The 25,530-nt window shown below is 43.1% G+C and overlaps 1 protein-coding gene across 7 annotated transcripts in view; it reads right to left on the bottom strand.

Annotated features, from left to right (window-relative positions):
- Nucleotides 1-25,530, bottom strand: part of KCNIP1 (potassium voltage-gated channel interacting protein 1) — a 685,047-nt gene that overhangs the window by 50,708 nt on the left and 608,809 nt on the right. For all 7 annotated transcript variants that reach the window (XM_083181772.1, XM_083181773.1, XM_083181771.1 and 4 more), the window contains 2 exons: nt 8,383-8,507; nt 5,292-5,361 (listed from right to left, as the gene is read on the bottom strand). In XM_083181772.1, coding sequence (XP_083037898.1) covers nt 5,292-5,361; nt 8,383-8,507 — 195 coding nt within the window. The remainder of the gene's footprint in view (nt 1-5,291; nt 5,362-8,382; nt 8,508-25,530) is intronic.

The raw sequence follows: 25,530 nt of genomic DNA on the forward strand, positions 1-25,530 counted from the left end.
GCCAATTAGGGATCAGGGGAGAAGTTCTGTGTGCTATGAGTAGGCAGGAAGTCAGGTGATCTTCCTCTTTGGAACAATTTTCCCCACCCTCCCATCCCTATTTTCTATTTCTCGGCGGCGGTAAAGAACGGTCATTGTTTATATGAAAATCGTATGTAGATAGTGGGTGCGCTCTCCCAACATCGATATGTTGTTAGCCCATGCCCCTGGACAGGGGATGGGCTGCACCATCCGCACGGGTGGGTTGCGATGGGAGAGTTGATCACCAACGGTGTCTGAATGGTGTGTGGTGATCTTTCCCCCTCTTTTCTATGACTGTTCTTTAGTGCCGATACCATTTATAGTCAGATATAGCTGTCAATCAATAAATTTGACATTCTGTTTGAAACACTTGTGTCTGTCTCGTTATTTTTAGTGATAAGTTGATAAATTAAAGGTTTAAATAAGTTTGTTTAAGTGTATGCATAAAGATTACCAATGGTGAGTTTATGCTTAAGCTCTTTTAGAGAAAAGGCGCAAAATCCTGTTTCAAGCCTTGGGTATAGAATACACTTGTGTGCACTTACAAGAACTAACATTCCCTTATTATTAGCCAGGAAATTGTTTGTAGCAGCTTCCCTCTTTGTGCCGGAGCCCCATGCAGCGGCTTCCGATTTTGGGGATTGAAAACTGCCATGTTAAAGAGGACTTTTAATACTCTAAAAATAGCTTTTTCCTTCTTCCGTTGTTGAGCATCAGATCCCTTAATAATGACTGAGCCTACATGTGCTCACAGTTCAAGCACAATTGTACACTGTCCTGGTCTAAAATGGTCCAAACAAGTTCGCGGCTTATAGTAAGGGAAAGTTAGTTCTTGTAAGCACCCACAAGTGTATTCTATACTCAAGGCTTGAAACAGGACTTTGCACCTTTTCTCTAAAAGAGCTTAAACATTGTCAATTATTTTATTGATGTTTTTATTTTTTATTTTTATTTTTTGCTATTGCATTTCTTTATTTATTCTTTCTATCCCTTTCTAACCTTTAAGACACTTCCTTTTAAGAGCACTTTTTTTTTATATACTTATTATTACCTGATATCTATGATCTCTGTTGATTCTCTGAGCTTTCCTTTGTTACCCCCATTCATCCTGTCTCTAAATCATGTTACATACATAAAAAACAAAACAAAATATGACCATATCTTACAATAGTACCATACACTTATTTTTCTGCCATTATGATTATTGCAAATGTCTCCTTACTGGTCTTATCAAAATTGGACTCTAACCACTACAATCCATTGGTAAACTGTCTTCTAACATATCAATTATTAAATACATTTATTTACACACAAAGCTATTAACCAAACTACACCAACATACATCTCTTCGTATTTCTCAAAATATCTCTCAACCTGACCTCTATGGTCTGTATAAGATCTGCATCTCTCACTCACACTCATTACTCTGTCCCATTCACAATTGCAGGGCTTTCTTTGGTCTCTGTGAAACTCTGCTCCAGTCTGAAAACTTCAAGGCCCTTATTCAGATCGGTGCGGCCGGAGCCGCATACGGTGCTCCGGCCGCACCAACCAATCCCCGCCTACTATACGGATCGCCACGGCCGTCCGTACACGGACGGCTGGCGATCCGCATGAAAATGGTGGGGCGTACGCCTCCACCATGGTGGGAGCTGCCCCCTGCATTCGATGGTCGGCGACCATCAAAGGCAGGGCCGCACGCCCCACCAGCTCCCGCAAGCTGAGACCACACGGACAATCGTCCGTGTGAAAGCTTGTTTGGGGGCTGAGAGCTGACATCCGGCGATGTCAGCTTTCCGCCCCCATCACTGGCGTCATAGCCTCATTACCATGCATACGCCCCACGTTTGCATGGGAACGCCCATGAAACGCGGGGCGTATGCATAGGGAAATGAGGGTATGAAGCCCCTCACGCCCCTATACGCCCCCTTTGCGGCGGCGAAACTTTATGTGCGGCGATTTCGCCTGCACATGCGCAGATTGACCTCTGCGCATGTGCAGACTGAAAACATCGGCGGTACGGCCGCACGCGGGCCGTACCGCTCGATTCAGAATAAGGGCCCAAGTGCTCTCAAATTCTGAAACTGCCACAAATTCCGTAACTACGGATACAGAAGAAAATGACAAAGGAGGTACCATGATATAAGGAGCATCTCGCTACTAGGAGCATGGCCTCACAGGATATGCCGTCCTTGCACCATATTTTAATTTTTTGGACTCAAATATTTTTTAAGAGGGGCCCAGATATGCACGCTTGGACACAAATGGCAGTGCTGTACAGATGCTACTATTCTTGCCAGTTACACAAAAGGACCAGTAACACATATGCAGTCACTGACCACTCTTCGTCACTGTTCAATGTCTGTTCCTCCAGGAGCTTTGTGCCCTTGCTTTTATACTGTGGAAGAACACTGCCAATGCAATGCCACTACAAACACCTTTAGTTTGAACAGATATAAGGCACACACATACAATTACAGTCGTCAGCCCCTAACTCCCATCTCAGGAGCACACTTTAGGCACAAGTGGTAAAGGTGAGAAGAGTGGAGCAGTCTGCCAGTAAGGTGAACACACTCATGCTATTTGCCATAGAAATATGGTACCCAAACAGAAATGTCGCAAGTCGCTTTGCACCCACACTTGGAGCAATGATTGGAATCTGTCAAATTGAACAGCAGCAAAAGTTAAAATCGCTGTGAGGTCCAAGAATTGCAAACTACAGTAAAACACGGTATTATTGTGGCTAGCTATCCTCTGATAGCTTACCCGTGACTACTAATGTGTAAGCCATTTGGCAACTAAGAAAAATGCTTTATTATTAAAATAGAGCAATATTATTTTTGTATTTTTTTTTTTTCATTTTACTTTTATTTTTGTATAATCATAGTTTATTATTTTATGGGTTCAAACACTGGAAGTCCAAATCCGAGTTCCAGTACCAGTGCAATATGTTGGCTCATGCTTGTGGTCCTTGGGGGTTATTCAGACTTGATCGCAGGGCAGGTGGGGAAAATGTGCAGAGTAAGCTTTGTGTGAGGTATGTTCAAACTAAAATCTAAATTGCAGTGCAAGAATAAAGCAGCCAGTATTTACTCTGCACAGAAACAATATAGCAGACCAAATCTAACTCTCTCTGCACGTTACATTTGCCCTACCTGCAGTGCAACATGGTTTTGTCCATTTGCTAAAAAATCTGCCCTGTGATCAGGAAACCCAACTTAAAAACGAAATGGCTCGGTAAATGGCAAGATAAATCTTATCACTGCTGACCATTGTTGCTGGGGAGATGAACACTTTACAGCCTCCATGATGACTTAATATATTTGGTCAGATGTAAAAAGCGGTACTTGTGTATTATCACGGCGCCCATCGCATCGCATACCATAAGGCATACGATGGTATGCGATGCAATGCGATATCGCGCAATGTCATACAATTTTTAAATTGTATGACATTGTATATGGCATACAATGCCATACAATGCGATGGGATGCGATTAAAAATTGTATAAGCACTCTAATGGGTGCTTACAATGTTAAATGCACCCCCACGCCACCCCCCACTATAAACGTGAACCCGAATCATGGCGAGCGCAGCGAGCCTGCGAGGGGCGGCGGTATGCGTCCTACGACCTTTTCATACCCCCACTATCCACGTCGGTGTGGATAGTGGGGCAATGTCGGCGTGGAGTTGAATTTATATAGTGTGGCGAATGCAGCGAGCCACCGAGCCCGAAGCGTGGCGAGCATAACTTCACAGGTATACGCGTCCCCTCGTGGGGCTCGCTGCGCTCGCCACGCTTCGGGCTCGGTGGCTTGCTGCGCTCGCCACACTATATAAAATCAACTCCACGCCGACGTGGATAGTGGGGGTATGAAAAGGTCGTAGGATGCGTACCGCCGCCACGCTTCGGGTTCACGTTTATAGTGGGGGGTGGCGTGGGGGTGCATTTAACATTGTAAGCACCCATTAGGGTGCTTGTACAATTTTTAATCAAATAGGGGTGTAAAATCGCGTTGCATCGCATGCCATCGGGTGTATGGCATGCGATGCAATGCGATAAAAACATTGCGCGATCAACATCGGGGGCGCCGTGATAATACACAAGTACCTAAAAAGCTTTAAAAAGTGATAAAGTGGAGAGTAATAAACAACCAGCCAATCAGCTCTTGTCATTTTTCAAACCCAGCCTGTAACATTGCAGTGAGGAGCTGATTGGTTGGTCCTTTATCACTCTCCATTTTATCACATTTTGAAACTCAGTGCATCTTGACAATTATGATATAAAAGACTCTCTATATTATTTCTGTGTTGAGCATCAATTTAAAATCTTCTTTTTAGAGGGATTTTTATTATATATATATATATATATATATATATATATATATATATATATATATATATATATATATATATATACTAAAAACAACAGCATTTAGATACTGACTACCTGTTAGACCAGTGATTTTCAACCTTTTTACCTTGCGGCACATAAATAAGATTTTAAAATTGCCAAGGCACACCATGAGGTCCCCACAGGGCAAAACACATTGGCCCCCACAGGAAAAAACCAAACCTATTGCCCCCCCCCCCCCCCCCCCCATATAAAAAACACTCACATTGGTCCCCACAGGTAACAAAAAATAAAATACATTGGCCCTTTAAATGAAAAGAAAGGACCAGAAATAACTGTTGAACTGGTGGTGGCTGTAAACAAGTTTCTCTAGATCTGGAGGCACACTTGAGAACAGCTCAAGGCACACTAGTGTGCCATGGCACAGTGGTTGAAAAACACTGTGTTAGACATTAGACATATGAGTGAGTATTATAGATTGTTTTTATGGTCCTAAAATGTGTTGATTAAAATATTTATTCTGCCAAATGTATTAGGGTAATATATTGGGAGAGTTTTCCCAATTTTTGTCAAAGCAGCATTTACATTCATTCACATTGAAAAACAGGTTGATTTTGACATGTACTGTAAATGATTGCCGCTTTAAAAAAATGGGAAAACTCCCCCAAAATCTCTCACTCTCTGAGTCTCACCCTTATTACATTTGGCCAAATGAGTGATCATTTTAAAAATCAGCAACGATCTGAGATTGTCAGAGTGGAAGTGTAACTCACTTTGCCATAACTAGAATGAATGAGTAAAACTATATTATTTTTTCTATGACAGTTACTTATCAGTTGGATGGGTTGTATATCAATATAAAAAAGTGAATAAAGAATACAAAAAGAAAAAAAACAACAGAACATAAAGCACTTACCTCCATGAGGAAAGAATTGTGAATAAATCTGTTTAAATGTATCTTCGTTAACTACTCCACAAGGACATTCCTTGGTACATGTAAAAAAAGAAAAAGTAATTTTTATGTGAAAAGACAAAAGTGAACAAAAAATATATTATTTATGTGTGTGTGGGGGTGTGTGTGGGTAGTAAAATTTCTATATAAGGTATCAGTCAAAGTATGTTCTTACGTTTTGAGTATCGTGTTGTATGTATGTAAACGTGTTGTATGTATGTGTGTAAAAATGTTTTTTGTCGTCAAGGTTGGCTCCCAATATTTTAATGAATAACCTAATAAAAGCTAATTTTTATTAACATTTAACTAATCAAGTTGTGCCCCCACAAAAGAGAGAGTTCTTTTCTTTCCTTCTTTTTTGCATTATATCACTCTCTGGGGAGCACCTCCACGTACATTATTGATAGATACTGCAGTATCCAATACATTCTTTATTGTGGAACAATACATTGAGACACATAAAATAATTTTTTCTGTGTAACTGTCAGTGATACTAGTGCAAAGACAAAATTTCCCTCTTCCCCTCTCCCCAGGCAATTGTTTTGAGTATCAAGCCTAAACTAGTGACCAGTAGTTTATTCTTATCTTTATGTGAACTTGTATTGGAGGCATCACAACTATTGGCCATGTCATAATGAGAATGTTGCATCTATGTAGACAGGGAATCGGTACATCTGTCAGAATGAACTTAGGTCTACAGTCATTAGGTCGACCCCACTAGGTCGACTGGCAGGAAGGTCGACCTGACTTAAGGTCGACATGGGCCAAGGTCGACATGACTTAAGGTCGAATTTGCATAAAGGTCGACATGAGGAAGGTCGACTGGTCATAAGGTCGACATGGGTTTTTCACTGGTTTTTTTATCCGAATGTCGACACAGTCGACATGGACACAGTTGGCAATGAGAATCGGACCCTCGCATCGCTCGCTTCGCTCGCAATGCATCGGGCACGGTGGCTCGCTTCGCTCGCCACAGCTTTAATAACCTCCTCCACGCCCTAGTGGATGGTAGGGCATGAAATACCGCCTGTCGGCACATGTCGGCTCAAAAAACAGTGAAAAAACCCATGTCGACCTTATGACCAGTCGACCTTCCTCATGTCGACCTTTATGTAAATTCGACCTTAAGTCATGTCGACCTTTTCCCATGTCGACCTTAAGTCAGGTCGACCTTCCTGCCAGTCGACCTAGTGGGGTCGACCTAATGACTGTAGACCTAAGTTCATTCTACTAGATGACCGCTTCCCGTAGACAGAATGACACCAGTAATACAGTAAGATAATCATTGTACATAGTGTAAATCAAATAGCAGTGTCTATAAAATCCTAATTAATGCGTGTTCTATATACAAAAAAAAATTAAGAAACCTTGGCTTTACCATAAATTATTTATTAAATCAAAGTTTTTACAATTCAATACAGATTAAAATTAAAAGAGTAAAATATAATTTAACAATAGTTAATAAATAACCTACAGTAAACATAATGGGGGAAATTTACTAAGAAGTGTATTCTACTTCACATCTGATGTTGCTATGGGCAACCAATCAGCATCTACTTATTTTTAATTTAGCACCCTCTAGAATATAGTAGACAGGATCTGATTGGTTGTCCATAGCAATATCACAAGTAAAGTAGAATACACTTCTTAGTAAATATCCCCCAATATATCAAATACAAGCATTGCTTATTCTGCTAGTGATATTCGCACTTCCTCTCGGAGGCTCCACAGAATGTAACAAATAAATATAACTTTGTAATATTGTTTAGAAGACAATGTCCATTTGTATCCAAACAGTAAATAAAACTTTGCTTTCATTAAACCAGCATAGTGAGCATAGTCAGCGGCATCGGTAAATGGATTAGTGTACTAGTGAGCAGTTAATCAGCCACATTAATGTCAGTAGTAGGCAGCATACGAGTGGTTAGTTAGCAGGACTTCCGACTTACCTGGTTGATTATTTTACTTCGTTGTCAGTCAGGTAAATGGCTTTAGACCACAAAAGAGCTTGCATATAAAGTGGCTGTAACTGAATTGAATTGTAAAAACTTAGATATAAGAAATAATGTTATGGGAAAGCACAGTTTTCTTGAATTTACTGTATAGAAATCACGCACTAATTAGGATTTTATGCTACTGTATTTGATTTATACTAAGCACAGTGATTATATTATTGTACTTTTGTTTTGTCCCTTTTGAATTTTTCTCAAATCACTTGCTGTTGTAGGAATAAGACAATATCAGTATTATTAGAACCAGCGCCAGGACTAGTAGTGTTGGCTCACTACATAAACCCATAATGACATCAGTGACATATTCATTTGAGTGACTTTTTGCTGTATATATGATGCAACTAATACCCCTTCAACACAGAAAAGCAAATTGTGAGGTCAAATATTCAGTTAATACCCCTTTTACACCAGCCTAAATAACTCAGGTTTTTGCACGGGAGCTTGCAAAAACACAGGTTTGCAGGCAGTGTAAATGCTCCCATTTGAAAAGTTCCGGGTTGGGAGAATCGACATTTCAACCTGGGTAGTGAGCAGAGTTGAACATGGGTTCAACCTGGCCTGCTGTGCAGTGTAAATGGGTAACTTTGTTCACTGCTATGGAAAAGCCAGTGCTGGGAGATGCTTAAAGAAGTCACAAGCCAGGTAACATCCGGATTGGAACCGGGTACAAAATCCTGGGTGTGAACCGGCCTGGAGGTGTAAAAGGTCACCGGCATGCCCGTGCAATCATGCAATGCACCCCTGGGACCGGTAATGTTGCTTAAGAGGATCCTGAAGCCACAGTGGATGCCAGGGGACAAGGTAAGTATGAAAAATGGGGCAGGGAAAAAAATGAAATATTCTGAAAAACCACAGTTTTTGGAATATTTTGTTTTTTGGATATACGGATAAGGGATACTCAACTTGTACTGTAGATTTCAAGTTACATACATCTTAATGTTGCACAGTATATATTTGTATTTATTACTTAATTAATGTGTCATTTTAGCAAGCAGATTCCATACAATGTCCTACAGTTTATATGAACCGAAACATACACTTACATTTTTGAATCCCCTGTAAAGAACTTGGAGTTCTCTTTTAGAAAAGTTTGTTTGTGCCTCTAGTTGCTCCAGTCCCTCTGGTCGGTAACAAACTGTCGTCATTTCCAACTCATCTTCTATTTTATCTATAGTAGAAAAAATATATTGCATTTAAAAAATAAATCAAGAAAGTTACAGTTATCATATACAGATTTAAAAATGTCATAATTTTTATCTTAACATATGAGGACACAGAGGGTGTACGGACAGATGTATAAGAATCTTTTGTTGTGCTTAAAAATCTGGCTCAAATGTAAAAAAAATATTGGTGCAGATGTATTAAGTCTGGAGAAGAGATGAACTGGTACCAGCCAATCAGCTCCCAACTGTAATTTTCAAACACAGTTCATTGGCTGGTGCTTTATCTCCTTTCACTTTATCTCCTCTTTATCTCCAGTTTATCTCTTCTCCAGGCTTAATACATCTGCCCCATTAATTGATACACCATTGGTATAGTCACATAGAGTATGTGGATAATCAATGACCTAAAGTAGTGGTTCCCAAACTGGGTGTAATGTCACCCTGAAGTGTTGTGAGACACTTGCATGGTTGTGATTGTTTGCAGATCCAGTACCAAATAAAATGATTTATGGTCAACATGATAGCCAAAACCAGTGCTGGTGGTTGCCAATTGTAATGTAAAGTGTGAAACAAACAGCCGAAACATGTCCACTATTATATATAGCTGAACTAAAAGATGACAGGTAAGCACAATTTACCTAGATATTTTTGGGCTGAATTTCTTAATAAGAATATCAATAAGGCCTAGGGGTGCTGTGAAAATGTGTTGATTCTTCAGGGTGCTGTGTTACAAGAAAGTTTGGGAACCACTTACCTAGAGAAGAGAAAATGGCCATTATTTTACTATTAACAGCTACAGTAATATGCACCAGCTACAGTAATATGCTGGCAATGTGGTCGCTCAGCGACCATATTGCCAGCAATTTATGCCCGTGTGTACACAGCTTTAGTGCAGTGGAAGCTGAAGCGCATGACGCAGAAGCCAATAGCTCCCACTGCAGTGCTCGAGATGGGTCAGACCATAGCAGATTATTTTATAGAAAGGAGAGTCAGAGCAATTTTACATTGGAATTAAAAGTTACAGTATTGCCAATTTAGGTTGCAGAACACTATTAACCACTTACACATAAAGTTGTATGCATCGCTAGTTGCACACCACTCCTATCTGTATGCTGGGTTCATACTGTAGTTGTCATATTTATCAATATGTAATTACACCAGCCCTATCCTTGGTGCAAATAAATACACATAAAAGGTGCATTGGTGGTTTTACACAACTCTATATAGACACACCATCACTCATCATTTTGTGGGGAAAACAGTCCATTAGAGCCCAGTTACACTCACTATAGCCTTAAGTCTAGAAGTTTCAAGTTTCAAAAAGGGATAAAGTAGAGAGTGATTAACAACCAGCCAATCGGCTCCCAGCCTGTAACATGGCATTTAGGAGCTGATTGGCTGGCTGTTTATCACTCTCCACTTTATCACTTTTTGAAGCTTGATACATCTGGCCTTCAGGGGTAGATGTATGAAGCAGTGATAAGGGAGAAGTAATTCAGGGGTAGATTATTTAAGCTCAGTGAAGTGATAAAGTGTCTGGTTTTTATCACCGGCCAATCAGCTCCTACCTGTCATTTTTCAAACCAAGCCTGTAACTTCAAAGTTAGGAGCGGATTGGCCGGTGATAAAAAACAGACACTTTATCACTTCACCGAGCTTATTGAATCTGCCCAAAGTGCCTGGTACTTTATCACAGGCCAATCAGCACCTAACTGTCCCTTTTTAAACCAAGCCTGTAATTTAACAGTCAGGAACTGATTGGCCAGTGATAAAGTACAAGGCACTTTATCACTTCTCCCTTATCACTGTCTCATACACCTACCCTTCAGTGAGAGAAAAAATGAGAAGTTGCCCAAAGAACCAATTAGCTTCTAAAGAGTGATAAAGTGGGGAGATATAAACTACCAACCAATTAGGTGTAGCATGTAAGTTAGGAGCTTAATTACTGGTAATTTATCTCTCAACACTTTATCACTCTCCGAGGCTTAGTACATCTCCCTAATCTCTAAAACCATCCTTCTCTGTGCAGATTTATATAAATTGTTAGTCTTCGTCCTGAAGGCGTCATTAAATTAAGTGATGACTTAAGCACTCATCACAACTGCAGATCTGCAACAGCAGTAAAAAAATCAGTAAAATGTGGGGATAAAAACAGCAATATTTGAGACAAGAGAAAATTACAGCACCTCTACCTTATCTGTTTAAAAAAACAGGATTGCATATAAAAATGACAAATAAATCCAAATTGGTTAGAAACTGGAAAACAATAACAGTATTACTAAAATGTATAGGTAAAGTTCATGAAATAAAACCAATAGCTAGCAAATTATCGAAATGCACAAAATGTATTACATTTAAATCAACCACAAAGATCTATAATCTACATAAAATTATTGCATAAATGTGCGATGCTAACATTTACAACTGTATCAACAGAGTCTACAAATGAAAATGCAGTATGTCAGGTATATTGTTTTGCAGGATACTGTACCTACAATAAATGCAGCTAAATTTCTCAGCAGACGCAAATGATAAAATACCATATGTTGCATCAGAGTGTGATATACAGTAACATAAGGTATTTGCATCCACCACAACAATCAAGTACAGACAGGGTCAGTCAGGACCATAGGAGAATAGGTGATACCCCTAGTTGGACCCACTGTCTGGGTCACTCCTCTTCCTCTAGGGATCAGATTCCAGGCTGTGCACTTGAATTATACCCATGTAACCTTATACTGCATAGGACTGTTGTGTATTTTGTACAGTGCATTGCTGCTATTTACCGGGTACATTATAGTCAGTGCTATTTTTCAGCAGGAACCAGCAGGAACCAGCAGGAACCAGCAGGAACTCAGGGCCTTATTCTAGTTCACTCTTTTTGACAAAATCCTTCTTAGATGGACAAAACCATGTGCACTGCAGGGGGGGCTGATGTAAAATGTGCAGAGAAAATTAGATTTGGGTGAGTTACAGATGGGGACGGGCTCTTCTTTGCTGGGGAATCGCCAGAACGTCACCGCTGGCGATCCACCAGCAGCCCGGCTCACCATCTGACTGAGATGCGCGTGCGTCTCACGCGCACAAGCATCTCAATCTCCGTCGGCGGGGCGACGGGAACCCTGTCCATCTCCGCTTCAGGGAGACGGACAGGATTGGGGGGGGGTGCGGGCAGGCGGTGACCCGGGGGAATCGCTGGAAGCCGGACGCGCGTGCCTCTAGTGCACGCGCGCGTCCCCTTCTTGCTATACAGATGGCGGCTGGCGGGTGATGATGGCGGCTGGCGTCGCCATCGCCATCCCCTGCAAAGATGAGCCATGCCCCATCTGTATTTTGTTTCTGTGCATGTTAAATACTGACTGCTTTATTTTTACACTGCAATATAGATCTCACTTTGAAGTAAAACCCCACCCAAATCTAATTCTCTCTGCACATGTAACATCTGCCCCACCTGCAGTGCACATGGTTTTATCCATCTAAGAAAGATTTTGTCAGAAAAAGTGAACTAGAATAAGCTTTAATTAAATATGACATCATCAGGAACTGAAAATGTACTTTTCATAAGATAAGTTTTATTTTAAAGTCACCTGTGAGTGTCTTTGTTTCTAAATACAATATATACATCTATCTCTCCCTCCCTCCCTCTCTCTATTATATATATTTTTTTTTATTTAATTGATCCACCCCCAGACCTGGAGTTCCTGAACCTTTTTTTCCAGAAAAACAGTACTGATTATAGTGCATGTACAGTACTAGCACTATTTACTATACTTCTTCTATCTCTAATGCAGTGGTTCTCAACCTTGGTCCTCAGGACCCCCAACAGTGCACTTTTTCCAGGTCACTCGGCAGTGCACAGATGCACTCATTATTCACTGAAACATTTAAAAAGATCACAGGTGGAGCTAATTATATCACATGTGATTCTGTGTGGAGACCTGGAAAACGTGCACTGTTGGTGGTCCTGAGGATTGAGGTTGAAAAACAACTGCTCTATTGGTTAGACTGTGAATTTTCAGCTGTTTGATCAGGTCTGAATAACCCCTCTAGATGCATTGCAAGGAGATACCCACAGGACTCCAATTGTTTCCTGCAAAAAGGTCAACAGGGGGAGGAAGGGAGACCAAAGTAAAAGAAGCAGAGCCCTGTCTAAACTGGACTAAAGCAACCTCTAATCCCATATATATGCTATTGGTTCAACTCAGTAGTTCATAGTATTAAGTCCCCAAATCTGAATACTGCCTAGGAGTTTAACTACTCTCTTGCATCTAAGGTACTGTCATGAACCCCGGTTCTCGCACTGCTCGCATGCGCCCCTTACCGGCACGCTGGGGTAGTGTCCTCCGTAGGTCGGCTGCCGGCACAGTCGGCAATCCCTGGCGTGATGTCTTTTGTTTCCAAGTCGCCCCTGCATCACTGTGAGCTCCAGGTGTATTCCCTGATCAAGCTGCGGGTCACATGATCCAGGTAAGCTCCAACTTACTTCCTGGTCTGTGTGCTGCTGCTGCGGCTGATTCCATCACCTGCGTCTGATTCCCTAATCACCTGGAGGGATAAAAACCCAGCTCACAGTCTCCTCCTTGTCTTAAACAACTCGTCAGTTTACCTGTGAGTTCTCCAGCGTTAAGCTCCTGTCAAGACTCCCCACGTGCTCCAGAGGTCCGGTTTCCTGAGTCCGCTGTCACCTGTGTTACTCTCAGCGTCCTGGTCATTCCACTCCTGCCAGAAGTCTCCACGTGTTTCCATCTGCCGTGTGATCCTGTCTTCTCGTGCAGCCCAGGTTACTTACTCAGTGTCCGGTTATCCGTGGGTTCCGTGCCCGTCTCCCCTCGGCTCTCAAGCCGCTCCAGCGATCCCCAGTGATCTCAAGTATCGGCTCCCTAGCCGCTCCAGTGTTTCTCAGTGTCTCCAGCGTCTCCCTGTGTTACCTCCGTGTCATTCCCGGCTTCCAGGCCGCATCTCACATTCCTCAAGTACCCTCCGTGTTGCTGTATAGCATTCAGTGCCATCGATCACCATCGATGGTTTAAGTACCCCATTAAAAGACTCTTGCTGTCCAAACTCTGCTAAAGCCACAGGGGAACCTGGGCAGAGGGCCGCGACCTGGTCGGCAGTTGCAGCGAAGTCCATATCCCCTTGCGGGGGTCCCTGGTGAATACCACTGTCGGCTTAGACCCCGCGCCTCTGCTTTAGGTCTCAGCCAATCCTCTGTGTCCCCGGCAGATCATCTCCCTCCAGCCTCCGTGCATGAGCTCCAGCTACCTCAAGCCTCCTCGCTTCCAGTTACCTGCGCCCTCCACTGGCGCACCCAGGTCAGTGCCGGGAACACAGACAGTCCAGGCCGTGACAGGTACACACTCCTCATATGACCTGTTGGGTAGCAAAGTTCCCAATAAGTGGTGAACTCTTAGCTTCAAGATCATTTCCATAAGGAAAAAAGGGTGACAGGATGATGGCAAACCTTCTAGGGAGTACAGGTGAAGATGCCTATAGTAGTTAATCAGATTACACATACAGTATATTGTTCTTGAAGCTGATTAGTTGTTAAATGCAACTTCTTCACGTGTCCTCATTGAAAAGTTTGATGCATTGCCCCAATCCCAAACCAGTCACAAGTACATCCATCAAATATTTATAGTAAAAAAGCTGTCATATTGTCAGTCTGTTTTTGCTCCAATTGGCAAAAAAAGGCATAATTACCGTACAGTACATAGGAATATTGTACTTCTAGGTCAGTTGATGATAGTATTTTGTTTCCTACATTCCTGTCCTGAGGCAGTTGCCCTATTCAACCTTACTGATGAATATACAATTACCGCCAACTTAGGCAATAGGAGCGAATACTGTAGGTCCTAAGTAAGTAAATTACATTTTCAAGACACATTGTGTGACATTTACCGTAATGAGATGCGAAAATGTGATTTTTGCGATTTTTTTCGTCCGAAATCGCATTTTTCCCCGAATTCGCATATTTAATGAGATGCAAAAACCTGCGGATTTTGCCGAAAAATCTCACATTCTGAAAGTGTGATTTTTAGTCGCACCGGAACTCGCATCCAGATGTTTTCCCATTGAAAAGTATACAATGCGCATATTTAATGAGATGCAAATTCGGGAAAATGTATCTAAAAATCGCTAAACATGTAGACCAGATTCTGATATGCGAATTGGCCAGAACCCTGCACAGATCATTGAGATCTGTGATGGTCCGGTTTAAAAAAATGTGTTAAAGTGTTTTTTTTTTTAATGGCGTGGGGTCCCCCCTCATTGATCCGGACCAGGCTCCAAAAATACGGGGGACAAAAAGCAAAGGGGTCCCCCCGTATTTCTGAAACTGGCCCCGGACTCTTGGAACGGTCCTGGTTCCAAAAATACGGGGGCCAAGAAATCTGGGGGTCTCCCATATTTTGAAACCAGCACCGGGCTCCAACTGCTGGCATTGCCAGGGGTGCCGAGAGAGGGGGGGAACAGGTACAATTTACCCGGGCCCGGGCCTGTCAGGGGGGCCCTGGTCTGGACACACAGGTTTTTTTTTTATTTGGTGGCAAGTACCCCTAACATGACCCATTCCATTAGGTACAAAATGCTCTGTTCCTGGACTTCCCTGCCAGTGGCAGTTACAGAGGTTGGACTCCAGCACAGTCCAAAATTCAAAGAGGGGCAGTCACATCAACTGCCAGGAAGTCCAGGAACAGTGGCCGTATATGTGACCCCCCTTTTTTGAATATTGGACTGTTCTGCAGGCTCACATCTGTAACTGCCACTGGCAGGGAAGTCCAGGAACAAAACATTTTGTACCTAATGAAATGGGCCATGTTGGAGGGTATGTGTAAATCCTTTGCAAAGAGCACGTGACCCCTGGCAGAGCATGTAAATCAGGGCAGACAGGTTAATCCCTGTCAGAGAATGTTAACCCCTTAATATGCAATGAGCATTACGGTGTGTGGCATAACATGTAATGAGCATTATAGCATGTGGTATAATATGTAATGGGTTTGTGACATGTGTAATAGGCATTGGAAGCAGTGGCCTAACAACGGGTCCGCAGAGTGTGCGGGGAGCTCCGTCCGTGGGGGCCCCAGGAAGTTGTTGTACCGGGGCCCAGGATTTCTCTTGGCGGCCCTGGGCATTGCCCAAGATGCTATCATCCTCTGTAGCGCTGGGACAGCGCTACAGAAGGTGTTGGCTGCGTAGAAGAAAGCCGGCTCACCCCACTGTCAGTGCGGGGTGAGCTGGCTATGCAGAAGACAGACCAGCGCTGGATCCTGGATTGGTAAGTATATTGGTGTAAAAGTGAGGTGTGTGTTTGTGTCTGAAATAACGTTATACTTTTCTGTGTGTGTGTGTTTTATTTTAACATTCTTTTTACAGGTGGACTACAAGTCCCAGTGGGCCCATTAATGCCCCGCATGCTGGGACTTGTGGTTCTCCAAGTACCAGCATGTGGGGGAGGTCTGCTGGCATTTGTATTTCTCCTGTATTAAGCAATGTTAGGAATGTGAATTTAACCCTATCAGGCCGGCGTCCAATGGCCAGGGACGCCGGTGACAGCCCCGGGCTTCAGCCCTGGACGGGTGAAGCCTGGGGGGGGGACCCCTTTATTGGGGGGGTTCCCACTCCTCCAGGTACCCCGTCCAAGGCTGACCAGCCACGGTGCTCATGGTATGGCCGGGGGACCTTATGTAAAAAGTGTCCCCCGGCTGTGGCATGACACTGCGGGCTGTTGGAGCCCGGTGCTGGTTTCAAAATACGGGGGACCCCCAGATTTTTTGTCCCCCATATTTTTGGTCTGCTGGCACTTGTATTTCTCCTGCATAAAGCAATGTTAGGTATGTGAGATTTAACCCTATTAGGCTGGCGTCCACTGGCCACGGATGCCGGTGACAGCCCTGGGCTTCAGCCCTGGGCTTCAGCCCTGGACGGGTGAAGCCTGGGGGGGGACCCCTTTATTGGGGGGGTCCCCACTCCTCCAGGTACCCCGTCCAAGGCTGTCCAGCCATGGTGCTCATGTTTCAGCCGGGGGACCTTATATAAAAAGTGTCCACCGGGTGTGGCATGACACCGCAGGCTTTTGGTTTCAAAATACGGGGGACCCCCATATTTTTTGTCCCCCGTATTTTTGGAACCAGGACCGGTTTCATTCTATTAAATGTCACCCAATATCCCCCTGATGATACATGTGACTTGTCTAGCCTTGCCTCAATGATCATTACATCTCTGAATTATTACTACTAAGGGAAATTCAATAGGATATCTCTGGGGTCATTAAAAGTGGCTGTTCTGGGCTTTTACTAATGTAAGTCTGTGATAAAACACTGTCACTTTATTTTGGCTATGCACATTTATGAACATTTAAAATTCTCAGTAGGGTGACCTATAATCAAGTCTCAAACAGGGCCGGATTAAAGGGGGGGGGGCTCAAGGGATCAGTACCCCTGGGCCCTCCTCTATCTAGGGACCCCCTGTGGTCAGCATGTATTTAAAAAAAAAAATTAGCTAAAAGTTTTGTCCATGAGAGTGGGGTAGTGCTGCAGCTTCACCTATCTGCCAATATGACAATGATTAATGGTGCTGAGCATCGGAAGCCAAGGCACACTGACTGCACAAGTGTGCAGTGTCAGCGCACAGAGGCTAACCGCAGGTGGTGGTCACACTGTCTGCCCTGCGGGCCGTGTGGTGTGGTCTGGATGCCAGGGGTCAGGTGCACACGGGAGGCAAGATCCGGGCAGCGTGGTGTGGCAACGGAGGCCACCATTGTAGCACAGTGTAGTGGAGGGGCAAACATGCTGCGTGTCTGTGGCTGTGAGAGGAGGTGTGCCTGGTTCTCTGCAGTGTCTCCAGTATGGGGGCAGCCATGTTGGAGACCAAGGTTTTCTCCAGAAAATACCGTGTGTCTTTCCCTGATAAAAGGGGTCTGGCCCATGTCTCCCTACCGTGCTTCAGTCTACCTCCTGGAGAGTGGTTAAGTGACTTTGGGCTCAACAGAGTTCCTTCCTAACCTGCTGATGCTCCTCTCCGGTGTTCCTTAAAAGGTATCAGTGCCACAGTGACCCACCAGCATGCTGCAGGAGACCCACCTCTCTCCTGTTGGGATTACCTCCAAGCGCTTCACAGTTGTTCTGCAAAGCTCACAGTGACTCTCAGCTGTATCCAAGTGCCGCAGTTATTCTCAAGTTGTAACCAAGTGCTGCAGTTGTTCTCAAGTTGTATCCAAATGCCGCAGTTATTCTCAAGTTGTATCCAAGTGCCGCAGTTATTCTCAAGTTGTATCCAAGTGCCGCAGTTGTTCTAAATTGTATCCAAGTGCCACAGTTATTCTAAGTTGTATCCAAGTGCCACAATTATTCTCAAGTTGTATCCAAGTGCCGCAGTTGTTCTAAGTTGTATCCAAGTGCCGCAGTTGTTCTAAGTTGTATCCAAGAGCGCAGTTAATCACAGTCGTGTCCAAGTTCCTGAAGTATATAAGCACTTGTAACCAAGTGCTACAGTTACCCACAGCTCCAAGTCTTCACAGCTCCAAGTCTTCACAGCTCCAAGTCTTCACAGCTCCAAATCTTCACAGCTCCAAGTCTTCACAGTTCCAAGTCCACACAGTTCCAAGTCTTCACAGTCATTCACAGACATTCTCAAAGCTCTTTGCTCATTTCCAACTCGTTACAGTATTCTCTAAGATCCTCGCCATCTTCTACAGTGGTCTCCCAGCTCTTCAATCTCCTTCAACTTCTTTACAGTTCCTCATCCAAGTCCTATGCAACAGTCCGTCCATTGTTATATGAACTGCTACTGTATTACTGTTGCGTAAAGCCTCACGTTACCAATTATTACTGAATGATGCTATTGCAGTTTATTCATTGACTGTACCGCACGACCTTATTATCATTAAACCTTCTAAACTCTGTTCAACTTCTCTTCCATTTATCCATCCACCAAGCTTCCGCCATCCAAACCCCATCTCCTCTAAGGTTACTCCCCATTTGCCAGTCCCTACAAATCCCCAGAGTGTGACATGCAGTGCATTACTGGGAGTTGCAACCTAAACCCCTCCATATCTTTGTCTTTTCTCTTCCACATAAAATCAATGAGAAAATACCTAAACGAGGAAGAAATCAAGGGAAGATCAAAGATCAGGAATACCTAAGTTAAGTAGCCCCCATCCTCACAAACTGTGCTTGACCCAGTGTAGCGCCATATCCCACATTCAAATCCCCCCCTCTCCACATTATATATATATATATATATATATATATATATATAACCCCTCAGTTAGCCATTAACCAAGTTTATACTGCCTTTTCTCAGTGTTTTGACAGTGTAATATTCTCCAATGCAGTTTGCAGCCAGTAATGACAATTTGGAGGGGGCCCACTGTCTAAAATGACCCGGGCGTCCCGAAGGCTTAATCCGGCCCTGGTCTCAAACCATGTATGGTACAATCCTTACCAGTTACTTTGGTCTTTATGTAAATGTCCTGTCATCCTCCTCAATCTGTGAAACTAGTTACTCCTCCAAAAACTGATATCACATTAATTGATATGTCACAATGACTAATTATGCTCTTTGTTTGAAATTAAACAAGGACTTTCTAATCTGTGATCTTTATAAATGAAATCCATATTAAAGTACTAAAGTGCTTTGCACTACAAATTAAGTAACTCCCTTTAATTGAAATTTTCATGCTCCTCAAGGTTGTTAATGAAATACCAAGAATGAGAACATGTAGGACATCACCAATAAATTAATTTCATGAAGCTTTTCAATGAGAATAATAGCTTTATCATTTTTACAATTAATCATATTTACTGTCCCTTGATATATGAGAGCAGCAATTTGTATTAATGTCAGCATGCCCTACTCCGTATAATCATTTTTAAAAGTTACAGTATATAACCTTCTGTACAAAACCCACAATATGCTACTTTTTCATATTATTGACTTTTAATTGACAAAAGGTATGGATGAGAATAATGGTCACATAGGGTGTGTGTGTGGGGGAGGGGCAGGGTTGCCTACCCTCCCGGAATGGCCGGGAGGGTCCCGGAAATCGGGTCCCCCTCCCGCCCCCCGGAAAGGGTGGCAACCCTCCAGCATAAACCTCAATCTCCCGTAATCAGCCCCTCGGCGGGGGGTCCATGGGTAAGATGACGCAATTGCGTCATTTTAACCCCGCCCCAACAGTGCAATGCCTGAAATACCGGCATTGCACTGGGGCGTGGCTAAAATGATGCAATCACTCTAGGCACACCCCCAACAGGAAAGCCCGTCTGTTGCTGTGCCCCAACCCGCCTCTTTTTAATTCCCGGCGATGGCCCCACCCCCCTGCATAACAGAGCTGTCTGCCCTCTCCCGGAAGGCAGCCAGTAAAAGTCGGCAAGTATGGGGAGGGGGGGGGGGGGGGGGGGGTTGCTCAAAACACACATTTCCGAGCCAAAATGTCATATGTAGATTTGCCTCCCAATATACTTTTGTGCTTTTTTTTCATATAGTATAATAGCAATCATCATTGCAATTTTATAGAATAAGAAGACATTGTTCTAAGTTGGATCATTACGTACAGGGAAATATATTAACAAATTACCATAAATGATATAATCCTGAATTAGTAGATACATCCACAATAATAACTTCAGATCCTCACTATGAAAAATAAGAAAGATATTTTGTTTTGGCACATAAATTAAAATCACCCCCCCAGTCCAGAATTCAGATGGCGGTGGTGTTAGTTGTGATGTTGATTGAGGCGCACGCACGCCCATTACTCAGATTTTTTTACAAAAAATACCCGGATAAGGCTGCGGAAAAGGTTCGCAAGGACAGAGCTTCACTGCATGCTATAGTAGGTACATCAATTATTACATTGCGGATATTATCACAGCCCAGCTCCGATGCGGATAGTGATAAATGGCTAAGTTCCATAGCCAATAAGGACAATTAAATCAAAGTAAGTAGATAATGGGGCATTTTATTGAAGCAATCAGTTATTAAGAAAATAATTCAAATTTATTTACAGAACAGTAAAGCAAATAATATGAATAACCTTATAGTTAGGAGCATGTCCCAGAGTCTATATTATCCAGTCAGTTCAGTTCCAAAGGCTTTTCTAGGTAAGGGTACTGTGCAATGTGTAAAAACTGTAGATGTGCAGAACCTAATATTTACAAATATGTTTCACAGTATACAAAGAAAGGATATGAGATGAAATGTAGCTACCCATAAGATGGACAATCTCTGTGCATCTGCTTAGCCACCTCCCTGTCACCACCCAAAAATGCACAATACATTTTCTAACCATTTGTAATCACCCATTGCCCCTTAACTGCGCACAGACTATGGACTCATGCATAGGATTCAGTATGAAATCCCAACAGGGTCAAAATCCTGAATGGGTCAAAATACCGACAAGGACAAAATACCGACAAGGTCAAAATCCCGGCATTTAAAATCCCGACAAGGACAAAATTCCGACATTTAAAATCCAGACATGGTCAAAATACCGACATATAGAATGTACAGGTGAAAAAGTCAACATGACTTTCGGTCGACAGGTCGCGAGGTCGACATGGGTTTTTTCACAGTTTTTTTACCCGAATGTCGACACAGTCAACATGGACACAGTTGGAAGTGAACCGCAGCCCCTCGTGATGCTTCGGTCATGGTGCCTCCCTGCGCTCGGCACTCTATTTTATTCTACCACCACGCCCTAGTGGATGGTAGGGCATTAAATACCACCTGTGGGCACATGTTGGGTCAAAAAACTGTGAAAAAACCCATGTCGACCTCGCGACCTGTTGACCGAAAGTCATGTTGACTGTTTCACCTGTACATTCTATTTGTCGGTATTTTGACCTTGTCGGGATTTTTAATGTCGGGATTTTGTCCTTGTCTGGATTTTAAATCTTTGGTTTCTCAAACTAGAGCAGGGGTGGGCAACAGCCAGCCCGTGATCCGATCCTGCCTGGCCCACTGCCCCCCACCAGGTTGCAATGACAAACGGCCCAACTCAGCTTGTCATTGCCAGGGCCATGAGGGCGCATTTGGTTCGGCACCAGCAGGGGTGTACAGATGAATTTATGTCCCAGTGCCCCCATTCCCAGTAGTTCCGTGCTGCATCCTGGCAGCCAGCATGCGTCGAGCCGCGACCGTTGTCATGACATCAGCGCAACTCACTCAGGGGCTGTCCGCGATATTAAAGACCAACTGACAAGCACACCCTTGAAATATCGGGACACCAGAGACAAGTGTGCTGCTGCATTGCCCCATGAGGAGAGCGGCCGACCGCGCAGTGAGACAGTTAGTCTGACATATTAACAAATGCAATTTTACCCTTTACATAGGAGTGTGGGATTCAAGGTACAGTACCTGGGGTTATCAACAATTGTACAAGCCTATTGTGTGAGGGTGCCTGGGGAGGGCAGGTTTCCTCAGTGGTCTCTGATTCTGCCACTCACAGTTGTAATTGACAATTTTGTACCAGCTGTAGGAGACTAATTGCTGCCATCACCATACTCCTTTACTAGCCCCTTGCTTACATATGAAGTGTGTGGGGGGCTTCAGAAGCACCCCTTTCCTGCTTGTGTCTCCTGACTGCATACTTTCGGCATTCAGTTAGAAAGCAGATTCAGTGCACAAGGGTTAAATGCATAACATCAAGCTAACAAGGTAGTGTTATATATGCTATGTAGGCCTCGGGATTGCAGTAGATATTAAGCATTGTACATGATCTGGTACTTGTTTCCTAGAACGGCCACAATTAAGTTAAGGTACACGAACAACGCGATGGACCCGATTTCCTTTGAAATCAGGTCCATTTTGCCGGCAAAGGCAAAATCGCGTTGATCGGGTCGGTCGCGTGCACTAACATGGCACGCGACCGACGCGATCAACGCGATTTTGCCATAGGGTTCAATGTTAAAATATTTTTAACATTGCAATCGCGTTGATCGCGTCGGTTGGTGCCATTATAATGGCACAAGATGTGATGGACGCGATTAACAACATTTTACATAGCAAACAATGGGAAATGGCCCAATATGGGCCATTTCTCATTGTATATGCCCCCGTCATGGCTATTAATTAATGCCCCCCCCCCCATTGTGAACGGCACCCCACGATTAACGCCAACCCGAAGCGTGGCGAGCATACGCGTCCTCTGACCTTTTCATACACCTACTATCCACGTCGGCGTGGAGTTGAGAATATAAAGCCCGAAGCGTGGCGAGCGCAGCGAGCCCTGCGAGGGGACGCGTATACCTGTGAAGTTATGCGCGTCCCCTCGCGGGCTCGGTGGCTCGCCACACTTTATATTCTCAACTCCATGTCGACGTGGATAGTAGGGGTATAAAAAGGTCGGAGGACACGTACCGCCGCCCCTTGCGGGCTCGCTACGCTCGCCACGCTTCGGGTTGGCGTTAATCGTGGGGTGCCGTTCACAATGGGGGCATTTGAGCCAACAGGGGGGGTTAAAATTGGGGTCTGGGGACAATTTTACATTGAATCCAATGTAAAATAGGGTCCCAGGGACCCTATTCACTTTTGAATCAATGTAAAAATTGGGCACATCGCGTCGGTCGCATCGCATGCGATTTGGTCGCATGCGATGCGATCGACGCAATCTTTCCGACCCGATCAAAATCGGTGTGGCCGTTCTAGGAAACAAGTACCCATGATCTTTTTTTATTATTATACTGGATTATATAATGTGAATTTTGGCTCATACTGTGTGCCATAATGTTAATTTTGGCTCAATACGGGTGGCATAAAGTGCATTTTGGATCATTCTGTGTGGCATTACGTGAATTTTGACTTATTCTGTGTGAATTTTGGCTTATTCCATGTGGCATAATATGATTTTGACTTATTCCTTGGGGCAAAATGGGTAAAAGGCAAGTATAAGGGGGTTTTCTATTGTATTGCATAATGTGTAAAAGGGGTATATGCTGTGGTACACTACACTCAAGGTCCAATTGAGTGGACATACCCCCTTTTGAGTGGCCACATCCCCTTTTACGGAGCACGACCCTCGAATATTTACTGGAAGTGTCATGTGGCTCCCCAGCTGAAATAATTGCCCACCCCTAGACTAGAGATACAAATAATAATAATACCCATAATAAATACTTTATATTTATATTAGATACTTTGATGGAGGAAGGAAATACTCAAAAGTGTTGCATCCATAATTAATGTGTGTATTATTATGTTTATGAGTATGCTGTGGTGATATTTTGTGCAAACCAGTGCTTATAAAACAGATTTCTTTAAATGAAATATAAATTAAATGTCAATATACTTCCTATCAAAGCCAGTGTATACTTTACTTAAGGTAATCAGGGGCAGAACTAACTGTGAAGTTACAGGCTTGGTTTGAAAAATGACAGGTAGGAGATGATTGGTTGGTGATAAAAACCAGGCACTTTAATACTTCACCGAGCTTAATAAATCGGCCCATCAATAACACAATTTGTAAATAAAATAATGTTCAGTGCGCTGCTCTTAAAACTCCATGTTGCTACTCCTTTCTTCATTAACAATATACAGTAGCCATGAAGACTGAGCAAGTAAGTAGGGCAAAATGACAGTGTTACTATAGAAGGGTAGAGGCTATACAATAAGGAAAGGTATACTCCTTAATATGTAATTTAATTAAAACTGTATAATTAGTTTGATAATGAGTTATACACTGTGCTATCTAGGTGGACAGTCGACTGTGTTTCCAAATTTTTAACAATTTAGCTGAGCAATTACATTTAGAATAACGATTAGCAATTAACGTGGGCTCTAAATTGGGAACAGCAGGGAAAGTGTAATGATTGGCTTCTTACTCTTAGCTTGTAACAGTACAGGCTGGAAAATTTGGAACAGTGCGAAAGGTTACCTGTGTTACATTTATGAATTACATATCTACAGGTTAATTACATTTACATAACTTCCCAATTGCATTATAGAGATCTGGAATAAATGTTTAGAAATATAAAAGTGGACATTCAAAGTTTTGTTGCTACAAGTAGTCATCCTAAACATTATTATCTACAGTAATTCCACTACCATTTGTTCTGGGTGTTACAGCAATAAAGTACCTTCAGTGTTAGCAAATGACTAGTCTTCAGGAAGAAATCATCTTTAGGAAGTAATATTATTAACTGGCTAATATTTTTCCCTATCAGAAACTATATTTTGTTTTACAATTGAATTAGGTTAAGAACATCTATTTAAGACGTATCCTAAATGATTTTTTTATTTTTTTAACATGTGCAAAAAAAAAAAAAAAGAGTTTTGCATACCAACAGAACATCGGAATTCAGCATCAGAACAGTATGATCAATGTGATTTCACATTTTCTTTGGGCTTGCTCCTCTTTGCAGCCTCTGGGGGTTCAGAGGATAGTTGAGGGGGGCTTTATTACATTTCCCCAGTAGCTAATATTGGGGCAGGTGTATTAAGCCTGAACAAGAGATAAATGCAAGGGTGATAAGGAGAGATAAACGTCCAGCCAATCAGCTCCTTACTGACTTTTTTCAAACACAGCCTGTAACATGGCAGCTAGCAGGTGATTGGTTGTACGTTTATCTCTCTTTATCACCCTTGCATTTATCTCTTGTTAAGTCTTAATACATCTGCCCCAATGTCTGCAAACGCAGGTGGGGATTTTACTAGGTTGACCAGTAGTAATTGGTAGTACCTCATGCACTGGGAAGGAGGGAATAAAGGTCCATACACATTGAGCGATTTTGCCCAGCATGTATGGATAATGATGATGGGGAAAATTGCTGGGCTGAAAAGCGCTCAGTTCATACACACTGAGTGTTTTCTCTTGTTTTATTGATTTCCCGAGAGTGGATGACTTTCCATAGCGGGACGCTAAGCTAAGCCAATCACTCCCTCATTCATATGCTGATAATACCAGAATGGCCAGCCAGCAATGATGCGGGAGCGTGTATGAGTGCCCACTACTCATCGTTTCCAAATACACACTGAGCGGCTTTCAGCTCAACCTCACCGATTGTGTATGGGACTTAAGGATTCTCTTCCTGC

This window comes from Crinia signifera, chromosome 4 (assembly GCF_055691185.1).
Source record: "Crinia signifera chromosome 4, ASM5569118v1, whole genome shotgun sequence".
In the NCBI taxonomy this organism is placed as follows: domain Eukaryota; kingdom Metazoa; phylum Chordata; class Amphibia; order Anura; family Myobatrachidae; genus Crinia; species Crinia signifera.